At 37.3% G+C, this 18,493-nt stretch overlaps 1 protein-coding gene across 4 annotated transcripts in view; it reads right to left on the bottom strand.

The window, feature by feature from the left end:
• CTNND2 (catenin delta 2) overlaps positions 1 to 18,493 on the bottom strand; it is a 642,859-nt gene that overhangs the window by 505,344 nt on the left and 119,022 nt on the right. For 3 of the 4 annotated variants that reach the window (XM_084509612.1, XM_084509610.1, XM_084509611.1), the window contains exon 2: positions 16,138 to 16,271. In XM_084509612.1, the coding sequence (XP_084365738.1) occupies positions 16,138 to 16,266 (129 nt within the window). In that variant the 5' untranslated portion in view covers positions 16,267 to 16,271. Of the gene's footprint in view, positions 1 to 16,137; positions 16,272 to 16,880; positions 17,008 to 18,493 lie in introns of those variants that run through there. The other variant, XM_084509613.1, reaches the window with a different exon arrangement.

Here is an 18,493-nt window from a genome sequence, read left to right as displayed (position 1 = left end):
CACACAGCTCTCCCAAATCAGCTTTATCAGCTCCAAGCAAAAGGGGTAACAGCTTCCTTCAGTCCAGGAGTCATGTTCCTCCTTCCTTCTAATGTAGCCCAGTATGCAGTTAATCCTGTCTGCACTAAAAAAACACCATTGCATATCATCTCATATTCAGATTGACATTCATAATGATCCAAGGTATTTTTCAGCAGGACTGTTACTCAGCCAGATGCTTCCCATCCCGGGCTGATGCATGGGGTTATTCCACCTCAGATGCAGAATTTTAATCTGTTTATTTTAAAATCCACAAGCTTCCTGTTGTCTCAGTCCTCAGGTTTCTTAGGGTCTCAAGATGCTTTAAGATTGAAGCTGTACTTCAACTTCCCAAGCATCACCCTAATTTAGCATCACTCACAAATTTGCTGAGGGCATGGTCTGTTCAGTTCTGTCATCCAAGTCACTAATGAATCAAATAGCACAAGAATCAAGCCTTTAAGAGTCCCACTTATTACTGTCTGCTAAGTAGACAAGCTATTGATTACTACACCCTTTCAGTCCAGTAGTCCAGCCAATTTTCAGCCCACTTAATACCCAGCCCATGCTTCCTCAGCTTACTGTTGACAAAAATGTGGGAAAAGATATCATAAGCCTTAATAAAGTCCTAGTTACAGCATATCACCTATTCCCCCCTCATTCAAATTGCCCTAGAAAGCAAGATAATGCCTAGGTTAGCCAGATATTGATTGCACTTAAGAAATCCGTGTTGACTCTTTCCATTTACCCTCTTGCTCTTCACATGTCCAGAAACAGGTGCCAAGCAGAAGCATGCTATAATCTTTCTGGGGACTGACACTGACCTGACACAGCCTATAGATCCCTCCATCCTTCTCTTTATCATTGGTAAACACTGGTATAGCGTTAGCCTCCTCCTAATTCTCAGGACTTTCCTCAATTGTCATGTTCTTTTTTTCTCAGATGACAGCTGCCTTGCAATCATATCACCTGGAAGAGCTCTTGTTAATCTTGGCATAGAGTCCTAAGAAGCCGAATACACCCACTTTCTCTAAATAGTCCTCCGAAGTGTGGCTTTTCCATGTTGTATTCTCTTGTCTGTAAACAGTTAAAAACGTGAGAAATTTCTGTCTTTTTTATGTTGTCCATCATTAAATTGCTCCCAGTGATCATCTCTGGACATACATTTCCTTGGGTTTCCTTTCACTACTCACCTAGTTGCAGAATTCTTTCCTTTACAGAACTTTTACTTTATGCCCCAAAATTCAGCTCCAAATAGCCATTGGTCTTCTTGATTTTATCAGTCTTCCTTCCTCAGAAACAACTTAGAAATTAAAGTTAGCATATGAAGCACACTACAGCACAATTGCACTCAACCTCTAGATCAGCATGTGTGTAAGGTTAGATATCATAATCTATATTCTCTGAAAGAGAACAGGCAAGGTGAATAGGTGTAGGCTTGTTAATCACTGTCACAAAGCACTGCACATTGAAACTTTCATCCCATAGGGAATGTGTATGCCAAAGTTCTGAAAAGTATCTGGAAGCTTTGTAGAAAAAAAACGGAACAAAAGCTGATGAGTTTTTCCTTACTATAAAATAATTGATACACCACTAAAAAAGAGAATACAGCTGGTGTTGATCTTATTAATTCACTTATTAAAATGAATGGGACTGAATTAATTTGTTTCATACTATGCTCTTCAGTAATGAGCAGAAGTATTTTGAAAATAGCGTAGTATTTATATATATCTAAACCAAATATTGAACTTACAGAAAAAAGAAAAACAATGCTAGAGCACAACTTCAAGGATACATTGTCTCCATAATTTAATGACTCTTTCAAGCACATACTGAGAAAAGAGAGGCTAAGAATAAACATACCCAACTAAGAAGGAATATATCAACAATATTCAAATTAAAAAGAATTATTTTTATTTCAGTAACTGCTGCTTCTTTGTCAACATCAATTCAATCCTTTCAAATGTTAACTTGAAGCTTCACAGTTTTCTTAAGTCAGCCCATTCATCCCTAGCTTACTGATGAGGTAAAACCTCTATCCACAGTTCTCTCTTTTGAGGTAAAGCAGCTTAGTGATCATAAAAAAAAAAAAAAAAAAAAAAAAAAAAAAAAAAAAAAAGGCAGCAACAGACACACATTGAAACCTTAGTCTGACAAAATAGGAAGTTTAAGAAAGTATCTGAAATACCGAACAGAGAAGATGCAAATTAATGTGCTTTTAAGATACTTTCCTTCTCTGCATGCAGATGCACTGACATACCGAAGGAGCCATTGGCCGTCATCATACACTGCAAACAGTACAGTTATTGCAATATTATTTAAGTATATTACCAATGCAGTATCCAATAAACTTTTTTTTTTTTTCTAAAATATATATATATTTTAAATACTGAGCCAGAAAAATACTAACACCATTTATTATATGATGTCTTCGTATCAGGGAAGGCTTGTATTATGAAATACATGCTGTTAGAACAACCTAATGGTGAAAAAAATAAAAAAATAAAAAAAAAATACAAGGTCAAGCATCCAGGTGTACAAGTCAGACCAGCAGAAAAGCTTGCATGTCTTTTTCCTTTAATAGTTGGTCTCAAAAGCTATATTACCTATGCCTATAAATCTTGCATTATAACTACATGCTAACAGCCTATCTTGTCAAAGAAAAGGCAACCAAAAATTCTCAAGGGACATTAATTATGTATCATTCAAATTTACAGAAAGAAATCATAAAATAATTCCTTGCAAGACCACAGATGAGCTGAGAGGGAGCAGATACAGTTGTCAATGCAAGAAAATAAGGAGCTAAATTTTAGTGAGAAAAAAAAAAAAAAAAACAACAAAAAACAAAAAACAGAAGGGTAAGCTCCACTTGAATCTTATTATGGTTGAAAAGGGGAAGGGAACACATCGGTTTCTGTTCAGATGAAACTGAAGAAAACCAGACAGATTCCTCTTAATCCATTTGTTCCCAGTGCATTCGGGAAAACATGACTAGATATGGTCTTCAGAAACCAGCAAAACGTATCAAAAAAAGTGATAGTAATAATTCTCTTTCTCTCGTATTCTCTCTCAAACATTCTAGCAAAACATTAAGTATTGGATAATTTCTCATGCCATGTAAGGGAATACAGCTGCACATTACCTATGTCGCACTCTGCCAAAAAGTATTTTTCATTTGTATGTATACTTACAGACTCACAGAATAAACTGTAGTTCATTTTCTGAAGGTGAATGACAAGTTCCTAATGGACTTACCAGCCTCCAAATACTCACATGCTACTAAAGAAATAAATGTACTAATTTGAGTCATTAGCTTAGCTCTTCTGCATGTACACTGGCATTGCTGTGGCATATGCTATCAGTGAATTTATATTTCTGTGTGTGAGAGTGAATCTGCCGGGTTAAAGTACAGCACAAGTAGCAGTGCCAATTCAGTATCAGCAAACAGGCACCATGTCAAACCTCACTCTGTGGCTATCAAATTTATTACGGACAACTGTCCTTTTCCTACAGTCCATCATTCAGCCTCAGCATGAAAAACCTCCAAAGAGGATGTTGGTGCTGAAAATAAACTGTGGGATGCTTACAAATCTTTACAGACTGCAGTGGGAAAAAATCACAGTTATGTACACCTTTTATGATGTTTTTCAAACCCAATATGCATCACTGCGGTACATCCAGTCCCTCTTCCAGAAACAGAATTACTTACTAGTGTTATACCTGGTTTTGCAATGCATTCGTGAACATAAAAAGAGCATGATGAACCTACATTATTAATTTAATCTTAAGAATTCAGACATGATTTAAATAAGGTTTCAGAACCAGCAGGAGTTCCTGAAAGCAGGAATCAGAAGTTGGTTATTTTATATGTGTAGAAGCATACGTAGCAGTCAAAGGCTTCAGAGAGAAAGGTGCTTGTTCACCAGAGCTACACCTAAATCCCTTCATGAAGTTGTAGCCATACAGAAAGTACAAACTATCACATTATTTTTTCTTCACGACTGACAACCTTCAGCCAGTAGAACAGTATGCTAGAGCTGTATTGGAAGGTTGCCTTAAACTGCAGCAGGAATGCGGGGTGTTTGGTTGGTCCCTGCCACAATTTGTCAGAAACAAACAAAAAACCTTATCGAAAGAAACGTGTATTTTCACAGCACACACTACTGAGAACTTGTAGAAAGAGGAACACCATCCTTTTATTTTCTGTGACCTGAAGCAAAGAGAACAACATAAACTGTGCTGGAGCAGGTTCTTGTACAGAAGCATTGCTTTGTGAAATAAAAACAGAAGTTTAAAAAAAAATAGTTTGAAGGGTCCATTTTTTCCCTTGCAAACAAAATGATAATTCAGACTGATTCAATTCTAGAATATCAAAGTTTCGAATATTCCAATACATTAGAAACTGTAATGCTACTGGTTGACAAAAGAAAGAGGTAAACCTTCCATTTTATCAAATTTTACGAACCTGAGACTTTTCAAGTGAATCTGCTGAGTTGCTATGAAGAACCAGGCCCATTTATAGCATCAGATGCAGTTACCCTCAAGTGCTCTGTCAACAAAAGCTTCAAATAATGACCTACACTGACAATGAAGTGAACAAAGATGGGTATAACTACATACAAGAGAGATAGTATTTAACAAAAACAACAAAAAAAACCAACAAACTACTTTGAAAAAGGAAAACGCTACTTTCCATGGGAACCAGTTGTAACATCTGAAGCACAAATATACTTCAGTAAATATACATTAAAAACATAAATAGGATTTTACCAAGATATATTGCTGTGCTGGAATCAGATGAATGGTGAAAGCAGGATATTTACCAGTTTCAAGACAGCATTCTTAAGTATGCCTATAAACAGCAGAACTATGAAGACTATGGAATATATAGAAGTGAATGGATAAAGGCAGGAATTTTTTCCATTCTTTTTTTTTTTTTTTTAACCCCTGAAAAAATGTGTTGAAAAATGCTTATGAATGTGAACCAAAACTAAGAGACTTTCTAGATGAAGAGGCTCGTGAAAAAAGCCTGCACAAAAGTCCTGATTTAAATCTTAATTACACAGCCAGACATGTAATTGCAGTGTTGTTGTCTGTTGGGGTGGATGGATACTTGTGACGGAGGGATAACACTGCAACATGAATCGCAGTTTTATTGTGACAGAATACCACATTAACCAGCACAATGTCATTCCTGGCAATTATTTTGGAGGGTACTGGACAGCTGAGGAAGAGAGGCTCAACGCAGACAGGTACCAGTTATACATACGTGGAACTGTGAAAAATGCATTAAAAAAAAAAAAAAGTCTTATGAGGACTCTAGGAGAGCTAGTTATGGAAACTGAACGAACACAGATGAAACCTGAGAAGAACAGCTCACATTTTGAAACAGCCAAGCAGCTACGCACTGCGTGACAATCCAGACTAAAGAAATTGAGAGAATACTAATGGAAATAGAAATACTACTTTGTATGCTGTCAAGTAGATAACCAGTAGCAGTTTTTCACTGACAGAAGTTGCTGTCACAGGATATTATTACCCACAAAGGTAAATTCCTGCGTATAAGAAAGAAAGATTTTGTACCACTATAGGTAAGATAAGGGGACAAAGGGCTGGGACTGATCAGAGAATTCCCCCCACACATACCCCCACAAATCCACATCCACAGCAAAGAAGTGCTCTGAAGCGATAAGTAGAGGCTACATGGTCTTAAGCCCCTGGGGAGAATAATGAAGTGATCGACCACAACCATTGAAGAGGAAGTTAAACTCAGCTCAAAGCTGAAGGAAATGTAGGGTGCCTTTGTTTTAGACAAATCTGCTACACCAGCAAAGTATTGCAACTGTTTGCACAACTCCTTGTCCCTGACATACAGAAACACATACCAATGCAAAAACACGGCAATGCAGAACTGGGTGTTTAGCACAGTTAGGTGCTTTGCTGTAGAGCCCAGCCAACCCCTCAGCAAGTGACTTTGCCTGCTGTGATTCCACCTACAGTTAGTCGCTGACAAAGCAGCAACAGAAGAGCAAAACGAGAGGCAGGCCAGCAGAGCTGAGCCCACCCCACCTGCCCCAAGAGCCTCACTGCCCAGTGGCTGCTGGCCTCACACAGCAGCTCTCCCTGGAGCTCAGAGAGAGGGATGTGTGCCCCACTGCTGAGCTTGCTGGGCAGCTTCATATGAGCCACGTTAACAAAATGGCTCGGTGCGGCACCAAGCTCACAAGAGCTCAGGACTGATCCTTGTCAGGCTTTCTCTGTCTGAACTTTGCTTGGCCTGCCTGCTGCTTTGTTTTACTTGGTTTAGCTGTAGCTGTAATTTTTGTAATTGAGCAAGTGCCAATGGCTAATTTGTTACGATCGTAGTATATATAGATCGCAGTATTAAGCAGTTCTTCTGTGTACAGCAAGGTATTTAATGCCACTGCAATGACAAGAGACAGGCCTGATGTGATAGCAGTGGCCTCAGAAGTGGAAAAAAAAAAAAAAAAAAAAAAAAAGTAGTGTAATGCAGGCAGAAAGTGATAAGAGGTGGGCCACTGGTTTGGCACTGGAGACCTTACAGCTGTAACAATGTGAACGGACCAGTACTGGGAGCATTTATCTAAGCTCTACGCAAGGTACCAAAATCAAACAATGACAAGCAAAGCGCTCTGAGAAGAGCTATGAGCTTCAGCTGCTTCAAACCCACATACTCCTTCCTGATGTCTGTGGGTGCTCAGCATCATGGTGGTGAGCATATTCTAGATAACAAGATTCATATTTATATTGTTATCTGTACTGTAATTGCTATACTCCGATAAGTGCAACTTCTAATTAAATTGTAATTGCAGTGCACTGCTGTGTCACTGTGCTAAATCAAAATCCTCTGCAACTGCAAGTAACTTCAAATTAATTAAGATTGATATTATATGTTAAACCCTCTGCATGTGGAATATCCAAACGAATGTGGTCAGAGAGTATTACTTGTGACAGGTCTCAACACCAACAAAAAAGATATCCCAGAAGACAGGTTTCCCCATTTAAGTACGCATAATCTCATCTCATCTGTCCCCTAAATAAAAAATAAATAAAACTTCCAGCAAAGTCTTTAAAAATAAAAACAGCTGAAAAAACTCTGCCCTGGGCCTTAGAATTTGGATTTGCTGTTTGCACAAAAGAGGAAAATATATGTACAAAGAATAGCAGGAAACCCATGCAAAACCAGTGTGGCTCCACTGTTACACACTATAGGCTGTACAAGTAAAACCTCCCTCTGAAAGAAAGCGAGTGACCTTCCACCAAAACTGCAATTTAAACTTGAGGGAGAGAACTTAAGAATTAAGAACTTTTAAAAGCTTTGAAGATTCTTAGCAAAGGTTAAAGTCTTTTGCTGGCCTCTTATCCCTTCAAAAGGAAATGTTCTGATCAGAGGCAACTGTAGAATAAGTTTCTGTCACCAGAAATTTCAGAGATACACTTCATCTTCACTACAAAGGAAGGAAAAAAAGATAAGTGCATACTACACATTGTTAAAAATAGTTTATCATGTGATTCTAAACTGTTTTATTATCTTAACTACATAAGTAAAAGACAAGGTTAAAACATATTTGGGTAGTAATGCACCTTAACTCTCAAGTGTAGATTTATTTTACATTTAAACTTAGCGTAGCATTTGCTGGGTTCTAGTTTTTATCATTTGGGGATAAACAGAATTGTAACATATTTTCTCGAAGTGTAATATGCGTAGTGTTCAGCTACCAGTTAAAGTTGATTTTTCTTAGAATAAAAAAGATTTAAAATACCCACAGAAAGATAGAGTTCCATTTAGCAGTAAATGCATCAAGGAGTAAAAAAAATGCCATCATGTGACAGAACACACAGAAACAGATGGGAAAGCACAATGGAAGTATTCAAGTTTTCAAAATGACATAAAAGGAACAAAAAAATAAAAAATAAAACAATGATGAAAATTCAATCCCCTTCAAAAAATCTTTTCAAAGCTGAAGTTGTAAAAGTAAGCAGCCTGAAAAGTACTAGCAAGGTAAGTTAAAGGAGAAGGGTTACCAGGGGACCCAGAGAGTGCTTTTACTCTTTTTCCTTCATTTCCAGAGAAGACACAAGAAATTAAAACAATCACTAACTGAAGTGTTCCCAGTTTAGTCTTTTAACAGCACTTTCTTTTCTCTGTAGAAGAGGTATGCTGTCTTTGAAAGCCAGGAGCCTTACAAACCCTTATTTTTCATGCAAATAAAAATTGATGTAGATTGATTTTGCTTGATAAGTACAGAAGGAGAAAAATACCAAAAATAGATAAATCAGAGGAACATCAAAGATACAGAACAATGACTTTGACAACTTTCAGACAAGGAAGTGGGGCAGAGGTGGGGAATACCCAAATCTCCTGCTACCCTGCACATTTTGCACATTTAAACAGAGATGTTACTTTAGACTTTCTGAAGCATTCTAAACACTGCAAAAAGAAGTTAACTCACAGTTTCAAGTATATTTTTACAGCAGCCTTGCTAAAAAGCTGAGCTCTTGAAAAAGAGGTAAACTGATCCAATCACCATTCCCCCTTCCAAAAAAAAAAAAAAAATAAATAAAAAGGAGGCGAAACAACTCAACCTTCCTTATCACAAAGCTGCCTTCTAATCTTTCTGAAGAGTTATTTTCAAGTCATTTAGCTCCCCAACAGCATTCCCCTCATGGCTGCATAAATCCACATGCTTCATTCAGCACAAGTTCAGTAGCCACTCCTGAACATTTCAAGTTCAGCTGGGTCTTCACAATGACTTCAAGGTAAGATTGAGAATCTGTGCCACTAGCATGGTTAAAATACTTGAGCTTAGATGTGAAAATATTTTAGATTAAAAAAAAAACAATGAATGATATCAGAGAGAAGATCAGGAGTGTTAAACTGTTACAAATGTAATATATTAAAATTCCAATTCAGAGCTCATTATTATATTGCTTTCTTAGGGTATCTTTATTCTAAGTTTGAAATCCTTCTACTAATGACAAAAAATGAGTTGAGGCAGAAGTGCTTGGGGATCAGAAAAAGCGTGTTCAAATCCTGGCTGCATGATAACAAAGAATATTTTGCCTTTACAATGCCCTTTAATATTGCTTTAAATTAGCATTAGACTGAGCTGTCACTAAGTGGTATTTTACCCAGCTTCTCTGAAATTCTTGGCTTTGAATTACTAATTTTTCAGCACTACTTTGAGTTAAAATAGCATAATATTTAACTAATTTTATTCTCCTAATTGGCGTTTTCTTCCTTCTCCTCAAAGATGGTCTTGCTGGGAGGTTGTATTATCTCAATATCCTTCATTACACTAAATCTTCACAGAAGCCTTTCCACTCCTAGCTCATCTCCAACAATCTGCAAAATATATATTTTGGATTATCACCCCATCCTTTTTTCCAGTAAAGTAATTTTTAGTTTCTTTATACTCCATTGTGTACAGCTTCTGTGTCTTTGGGATGCCTTACAGAATACAGGCTTCTGAAAAGGAAGCAGGCGATCAGGCCCAGTCAGCATGGGTTTATGAAAGGCAGATCCTGCTTGACAAACCTGATCTCCTTCTATGACAAAGTGACGCACTGGGTGGATGAGGGAAAGGCTGTGGATGTGGTCTACCTTGACTTCAGCAAGGCTTTTGACACCGTCTCCCACAGCATTCTCCTCAAGAAACTGGCTGCTCTTGGCTCGGACTGGCGCACGCTTCGTTGGGTTAGAAACTGGCTGGATAGCCGGGCCCAAAGAGTCGTGGTGAATGGAGCCAAGTCCAGTTGGAGGCCAGTCACTAGTGGTGTTCCCCAGGGCTCAGTGCTGGGGCCGGTCCTCTTTAATATCTTCATCGATGATCTGGACGAGGGCATTGAGTGCACCCTCAGTAAGTTTGCAGATGACACCAAGCTATGCACGTGTGTCGATCTGCTTGAGGGTAGGAAGGCTCTGCAGGAGGATCTGGATAGGCTGCACCGATGGGCTGAGGTCAACTGCATGAAGTTCAACAAGGCCAAGTGCCGGGTCCTGCACCTGGGGCGCAATAACCCCAAGCAGAGCTACAGGCTGGGAGATGAGCGGTTGGAGAGCTGCCAGGCAGAGAAGGACCTGGGAGTGATGGTGGATAGTCGGCTGAATATAAACCAGCAGTGTGCTCAGGTGGCCAAGAAGGCCAATGGCATCCTGGCTTGTATCAGAAACAGTGTGACCAGCAGGGCTAGGGAGGTGATCGTCCCCCTGTACTCAGCTCTGGTGAGGCCGCACCTCGAGTACTGTGTTCAGTTTTGGGCCCCTCGCTACAAGAAGGACATCGAGGTGCTTGAGCGGGTGCAGAGAAGGGCGACGAAGCTGGTGAGGGGCCTGGAGAACAAGTCCTACGAGGAGCGGCTGAGGGAGCTGGGCTTGTTCAGCCTGGAGAAGAGGAGGCTCAGGGGCGACCTTATTGCTCTTTACAGATACCTTAAAGGAGGCTGTAGCGAGGTGGAGGTTGGTCTATTCTCCCACGTGCCTGGTGACAGGATGAGGGGGAATGGGCTTAAGTTGCGCCAGGGGAGTTTTAGGTTGGATGTTAGGAAGAACTTCCTTACCGAAAGGGTTGTTAGGCATTGGAACAGGCTGCCCAGGGAAGTAAGTGGTGGAGTCACCATCCCTGGAAGTCTTTAAAAGACGTTTAGATTTAGAGCTTAAGGATATGGTTTAGTGGGGACTGTTAGCGTTAGGTCAGAGGTTGGACTCGATCTTGAGGTCTCTTCCAACCTAGAAATTCTGTGATTCTGTGACTTACTTGTTTACGTCTTTACTTTTGTAACACTGCCATTTTCTAAGAAGCACAACATGAATACACATCTGGCTGATCCACAGAGCTCTATGAAAACAGAACTAAATTAAATCAAGAACTCAAGAATCCTACAGAGCAGAGCATAAAGTATATTAAATGATTTTCTTCTTCACTAGCCACTGTGATGCCTCTCTTCAAAACTTCTGCACTCAACTCCAGTAGTGGGAACTGCACATCTCAAAAGCCATGCTGTCAATTTGAGGAGGTATCTAGGAAGCAGTAGCTGTACTCGCACAGCTTCAAATTTCAATAGGAAGTTGGTCATCCAGCACCTTAGAAAGATGGTGTCCACTGTATATATACTTGTGATATTCAAAACGTATCATACAGTTAAGTTCCTTTTATACTGTATTAACATCTAAAGTCAATATATTAATGAAAAGTAAAAGTTAGCAAAAAGGAAGAGGAATCTCTCTGAAATATTTTAAAACTCCATTGGAAACAAGTGAGTTCTATAGCTAAGGATGTGAATACATTGACGTGCTACTGGGAGAGATAGTGAAAGAAATATATAAATTGAATATAATTAGTCTGGGTCTGAAACAGAGATGCCAAAACTTGTACAGACAAAGATGGAGTCTGATGTTTGAGGGCAAGAAAGACATGAATATATCATAACTGAAGCTATTTAGAAAAGCTACAGAATACTTCAGGTTATTACACTAATTATTGGTTCCTATAATGAGATTTTATTTTGGGGAATATTATGCATTACAATATGGCATTCAGTATAATAGGATAAACAGCTGCAAAAGTCATTCTGTGATCAGATTTGCAGCTCAGTACTTGGATGACTGTATGAAATGAAGTGACCTGCTGGTCAGACTAAACGATTTCCTAACACTCTTTTGTGCTTAAAACCTTAGAAAAAAATAGTCTGAATTCAACCACTCTCTTAAATTTATGATTTCTGTTCTGAAACTTCTTGTATGATATAAAGACGTGGCATAAATAATCTGGCAGAACCAAGAAAAAAAAGGAAATCTTTCAACTTTTAGAGCCATTTTCTATCTGTAGTTTTACTTACATACGTAAAATGTACATAACATATATAACCATTTCCAAAAAGTATTAATACCAAATAAACAAGTTCACATAAGTCATACATATCTTCATTTAATACTGACATGCATTACAAGGCTAAGTTACTATTACCTTTTGTTTGGTTTTAGGTCAGTTTCAGTCAGAATTTCTTGACAAACAGGTAGTTTACTAACGATAATATTGGTAAATATTTAAAAGTATCAGAAGTTACTTTAGAAAAAAATATCTAAATCTTGCAAAGCTTGGAGAGGTTTAACCTCTTTCATCCTTGTTTTCATCAAAAAAGCCATCAGTAACCATCACAAAGCCAGAGACACCTGTTTTCTCTGGAATAAGCATATTTGATTTAAAGAACATATTAATCAATCATTTATTTTAATGGCCTGAGAAACATTCCAACAGTGTAAGAGCTTAAGCTTTTTTTGGAAGGGGAAGGGAAGACAAACATCTGAAAAAAAATATTGATTTGAAAGCAATTCAAAAGAAAGATGAAATGTTACACGAGTTGCTCTTCACACAAGTTTTCTGAAAGGTAAAGGAGCTGTTCTCTGGAACAGGCTACTACTAAGATGGTGAAAGAAACTAAATATAAGTCACAAAAAAAAACAAACAAACAAACAATGAAAATATATGATACTATTTCTGCACTGGGTCAGTTCTTGTCAGTTCTTCAAGAGTTCTCTTGCTCTTAGGAAATTATTTTATCTCATGTTCTTCAAGCATGTTCACACACACACAAAAAAATCTGCCATAACAAGCCTCTACTAGGTCATTGTCACTACACTCTTCCTCAGCTTCCATGAGAACTGTTTCTGTACACCAGGAAGTGAAGTACTGTCAACCACAGCCTTTGACGAAAAGCATTAGCCTTACTACATATTTACTCAAAAGGTTCTCCAGCAGCTATTTCTACATTCAAAACAGCATTAGGGGCAGCTTTCTTCCCACAAGCTTTTATCACCAAGTGGGGTCAAAAGTCTCTTGCACAGATGAAAATTTCCAGCCAGAAACATACCATGCTTTTTGCAGAAGAAAAATTCTTCTAGTTGTACCTATCATTTATATTATCAGAAATTATAAAATCACATCTCATTCTGTTGAAAAATTGTTCTCATATTTACAGATATAAAAGCAGATGGCAATGCAGAAAAAGAAATGGCCTAATAATGTTTTCTATAGCCTGTGAAACATTTTGCCAAATGTGTTTGCCACTATATCATAATAAAGAATAAGTCTTTCTTCATACAGATATTTGACCACAATTTATCCAGCATGGAAAACTGAAATTGTCTAGTGATTTTAAGAGTGCTGGATGCTTTCTCCTTAAAAGACAGTATTCTGACAGAAAAAAAAATATCCACAAACAAACAAAAAGCTTTCATAGATGTTCTTAACCCACAAAAGTTCTTATTTATGGGGACAGCTTGAAAAGACGTAAGCTGAAGTTCACTGCCTAGCATCTTGTGATTTCTTAAAAATATGGGGTATTATTCTGACCTCACCTTCAGCAGTGCCTGTTGACTTTTTAAAAGTTAGAAACATGGGACAAAACCTGGGTTCATACTGTTTATCCATCACTTCTTTTCAATTGTTTCTTAAAAGTCTGAAACTTGAATGTCATTCAGTGTGCTAGTTCAGGGTTAAAACACTAAAAAGATGTCTTATACAACAAAGTAAGGAGCACAGCAAAACTTCCGATTTTCCAAATAAAGTATTTGTTTCACATAGGAAATTTCAGTAAAGCAAATATAGCACCTATGACATCTTCTCTGCGCCTTCTTTTACATATTCTGCCTTCTTCAAAGTAACTGAAGTAACTTCAAAGTGCTGAAGTAACCCATTACAGTCATCAATATCAAAAATTCCACAGCTTACTCCATTGCAGTCACTCAAAAACACAGATATATCATGAGAAATAACATATGAAGTTGCCCACAAGTGTTTCAAGATAATTTTAAGAAGTAATGTAACTATTTAAAGTTAAGAATCAGCAAAGAAGAAAATATTCTGTATTTGATTCATACAACCATAAAAATTATGAACTCAATACTGTTTTTCTTCACTAGCAACAATTTTGAAAAATTGCCTGTGTTTGTATTTCTAAAACTTAAGGTCTATTTTTGGCTACAGTCAAAACCAAAGCAAAATCATATACCAGGCACTCAAGTCATTCATTCATTCTTCTAAAAAGCAAGGGATAGACATCTGAGCAGGGAGTTAGAGACTTCATAAACTCTCCTAATGTTGAATTAACATGATGCATTTCATCTGCCTGCAGCATGGGAACAGTGGCCTAGGATTCCTCCAATGAAACACTAACTAATGGAAGCCTATCAAAACATAAACTATTATGGAAAACAAACAGTTAGCTCTTTCCAAACCTTTACTACAACATGGAAAGATAGTATTGGAGTAATATGGCTTCCCAGTAATGTGGCTGAACATAGAATCATGTCAAACTGCTGAAGTAACGATATACTCTGAGGAATGAATTAACATCCCTGAAAAAATAAGGCTCATTTTTTAGCTTAGTATATAAAATCTTCCAGCTTCAAGATGGATCTGACTACATATCACCTATCAAGAAGGAAGTTCACTTCAAAGAACACCTGTCAAACTGGTATACCCTGTACCACAACGTTTCACTAGATTATCTTGTTAGTCAGTAGTACCTAAGGTTAGCTGTCCAGGCTGTTTTAAATGAGGGAGTGCAGAATTCCTTTCCTGCAGGCTCCTTTTTGCTGTGGTTCACAGGAATCAGAAATAACTTAGATAATTTTTTTCCAATTAAAACCCTTTTTGGACAGTAGATTCGGTGACAATTCTCTCTAGCACCCACTGATTGTTTTGTTTATTTGTTGGTTGTTCAGTAGCAAAATACATGACTAGGCATAATCTAGCAGCATCATCACCAGAAAAATACTTCTCACTGTTCCATTCCGCGTTTCACATTCCAACAGACAGGCACAGTCTATCTTCTACCCATGTAACTTCCATGTACATTCTTTCAGCATCAGAAAATCAATACCCAAGGCAGATACTTTTCTTGGTAATAACATAGTACCATAGGCTGAAACACTGGCCTTACATGGTTTTAAAACACAATCACATGCACAGGTAACACTACTGCCCTGGAAGAAAACATGCATTAAAACATTTAAACCATAGTAAACCCAATACAACAGCATGCCAGAAATCCTAAGACAAAACTCCACTTTGCAACCATTCTTCCTTGCACTTGCCTTTAAAACAAAAACCGGAAAATATAAATAACCTCTAACACCTGAAAGAGATACTTGATATATATCAAAAAGAAAAAAATAAGAGCAAGATCACTTTTTTTTTTTTTTTTTTTTTTTTTTAAAAAAAAAAGGTCAATGACTGGAATGGTGCTAGATATCATAAACTGAATTCACGTATTAATTTCATGCAAGTAACAGTGTATGTCTTAGCCAGGTAAGTTCATTACTTCAGAACGCGAGGAACAACTTAGACACTTATAGAAAGATAAAATTGACTAAAAGCAACCATCATGTGTCTCTTGAGGCTATCTGCTTCTGATGAGGCAAACGAGGCAGTAGTCATGATCAGTTGTTTTCATGAACTAGAATACCAACCATCTCCTCATATACAGAGACATTAAGCAAAATCTGAGGCAATCAGCCCACTAAAATTGACATAATGCCCAAATTCATCTTTCTAGAATCATGCAGAGCATCACACAAGAAGTCTTTCCTTCAAAGATTTCTACTAGTTTTGGTTTTAACTTTCCAAGGCCAAAAGTCTGTCTATACCCAATTTTGCCCTACAATAATGACATGTCGAGTTTTGCATACAATAAAAATATTAACAAGCATATGTTAAATTTAATAATCTTCATATTCTGTAAGTTTTTACCTAAAAAGTCTATAATACCAACAAACAAGTAGCTTTAAATAAGTGTTAGTTCTTGTATGCCATGCCTACACACTGGAACTCTACTTGCAGACTGCCAACAAGAAAAGCAGACATTTTTCAAAAGCACCATTCACAAAGAGTCAATGTGCAGAATAAAATAAACAGTTCAACTATATTGCATCTATCATAGGACAGTACATGGAAGCATACTGACATGAAGAAATATTTCAAATTCTTTGCAATTTGCATTTGCTAATGAAATTATTCATATACCACCTATGGAACCTTGGTAAAACCATTAAATCATATTATTCTCTTACAGTATGCAGATGCAGCAATTACATACCTGTTCTTTAACTGAAGCTAGAATGGCAGAGGTCGTCTCAGTTTCCGAGCCATCGCCGTTGGATGTGTTCAACACAGGACTAAGAGAACTTGTCTTATCAGAAGACGAGGGCTGGTCTGGCACAGGCATAGTTTCTGCAATTTATGGAAAAACAAAACAATGACTTTGTTATAAGAAAGCCAATATATATACATAGCAGAAATCACATGCACCTAAGAATAATAATACTAATTTAAAGAAAAATGTAGAACATATATCCATCTGTTGTATAATACAGGCATAATTAATTTATAACTTATTTTAAACTATAAATGCACTTAAGTTTTTTTTCTCTTGAGCAAAGCTCAGGCTAGATTATAGTTTACATATTGAAGCATGAGATTATATATCAGAAGACTCAGAAGACATTATTTTTAATTAAAACAGCTACATGTTTCTGTATTATTCTCTTTTTGTAAGCAAATCAACTAAAGTGGTAAACACTGATTTTTAGCTTTGGTAACATCATTGCTCCAGATACATAAGTAGGGTTTTTGGGGAGGGAGAGGGTGAATGAGCCCTGTAGGAGGAGCTCACCCATCACCTCACCTAAGAGACCAAGTTTAACAGGTAGTACTGGGACGGGACACCAGGGTGGGGGTAAGAGAGGTGTCTTCTCCATATTTTCCTTTAACCTTCTTTGTCTTCTCTGCTTGTCAATACCAGAATCAATACTTTGAAGCTTATGTTAATTGTCAATATACCTAATTAAGAAAAATTCCTGGACTCAGGACTGGTTTTGGTCTGTGACGCTCTCCAAGAGCAATGTCAAATGAGGCTGACCAAGGACTGGTGGTTTTCTACTGCTGTTAGCTTTTCAGGAAGGTGAGGGAAAATGAGCCTGCATGACTTGCTGGAAGACCTTTACCTGCAACACAAAATACTTGCCTAGCACAAGCACTCCAAAATATTTAAAGTTATATGTGAGAGACAGCAAAGATCAATGGGGAAGCTTCTCTGTGACCTTAAAAGACACTACTGAGAAGACAACAGCCTTTTCTCTGTGCTCAGAATGATTACATCAGTGTGATACACTGTGTGTTTCTATCCTGAACTTTTTTTTTTTTAAACCATATGCCACCTTTTTATTATTATTTTAATTTTCAGGCAGATTTTTTTTTTTTGTAAATACTTTGTTTCCACCAAAGAACACTGTAGGTTGCTAAAGCAGTTTTTGAAATTTTGCAAAAATCAATTTAAGTGGGAAAAAATCTGGTAACACAACCAACTGTTACAATAAACTGTAAGTACAGCTTATTGCAATGATCAAATAGGCTCAACATCTGGACTGAACAGTAGCTAATATACAGCCACTCCATGTTTCCAGGATTTCTGTTTTTGTTTAATTTTGTTTGTTTTTATTTGGAGTTTGAAAAATGATTTTAAAAAAGTCACATCCTGTTTAGCTAGAAACAGAGAAATCACAAGCAATGTGCCTGATGTTAAAAGTAATGTGTTGTTTTAATGGGTGCACACTTCTTTTGGACAAAAAATAATTTTTAATTTCTATGTCATTAGTTCAGTTTATTGCTACAGGTATTTGAGATGGAAAGATTGCAACAAATTGCATTTAATTAGATAATGACATTGAATCTTCAGCATGACTTTATCCAGCTGAGGTTTTAAATATTATGTGCTTCAGCATTTTTGTATTACACAAATTTATATGAGAAACACCGTGTAGAAAGAAAACAGAGAATGTGTTTTCAAAAATAACTGAGAAGCTACTTACTAAAGGTAGTTATGTTCAAAAAAATCATACATGAATCAGCAGCAATAGCATTGCTCAACACTTAATGGATCAAAGGCATGCATTTGCACTAGTCCACCTGATCTGTTTAGGTACACATTTTAATTCAGCTTGGTCTTCAGTATAAGAAATTGGATATTCTTGGGTCTCAATGGGACTTAAAATTGATAGTAATGAAGAATTACAGCAGACACAGCTGAAAAGGACCTCCAAGTTCCCTAGCCAAACCTCCTCAACACTGTAGATTTTTTTTTTTCTGCCCAAATAATCTGGAATATTTAAAACAGTCCTTCACAACATCCCTTGCTGAAATCTGCCATGGCCTCCTCAGCCTGTCTCAGGTTTCCACCCACCTTTCAGACAGAAAGCTTGCTTTACTGTTTACTATGAGCTTTTTCTAGTACAACTTACGTTCTATATTTCCTGTCATATGTATAATGGACACAAATTGAATTGTTTCATCAGTCCTCTTCAAAAATCACTAGCATATAAGATGACTACCATACCTTTCCTTCTGCTCTGGGCTCTTTTCTTAGAAAACCCACCCCAATTTTCATCTTTCCTCAT

The sequence above is a fragment of the Aythya ferina genome, assembly GCF_964211825.1.
Source record: "Aythya ferina genome assembly, chromosome: 2".
Classification (NCBI taxonomy): Eukaryota; Metazoa; Chordata; class Aves; order Anseriformes; family Anatidae; genus Aythya; species Aythya ferina.
The sequence above is the reverse complement of the archived record's forward strand: the minus strand, read 5'-3'. Positions and strand labels throughout refer to the sequence as shown.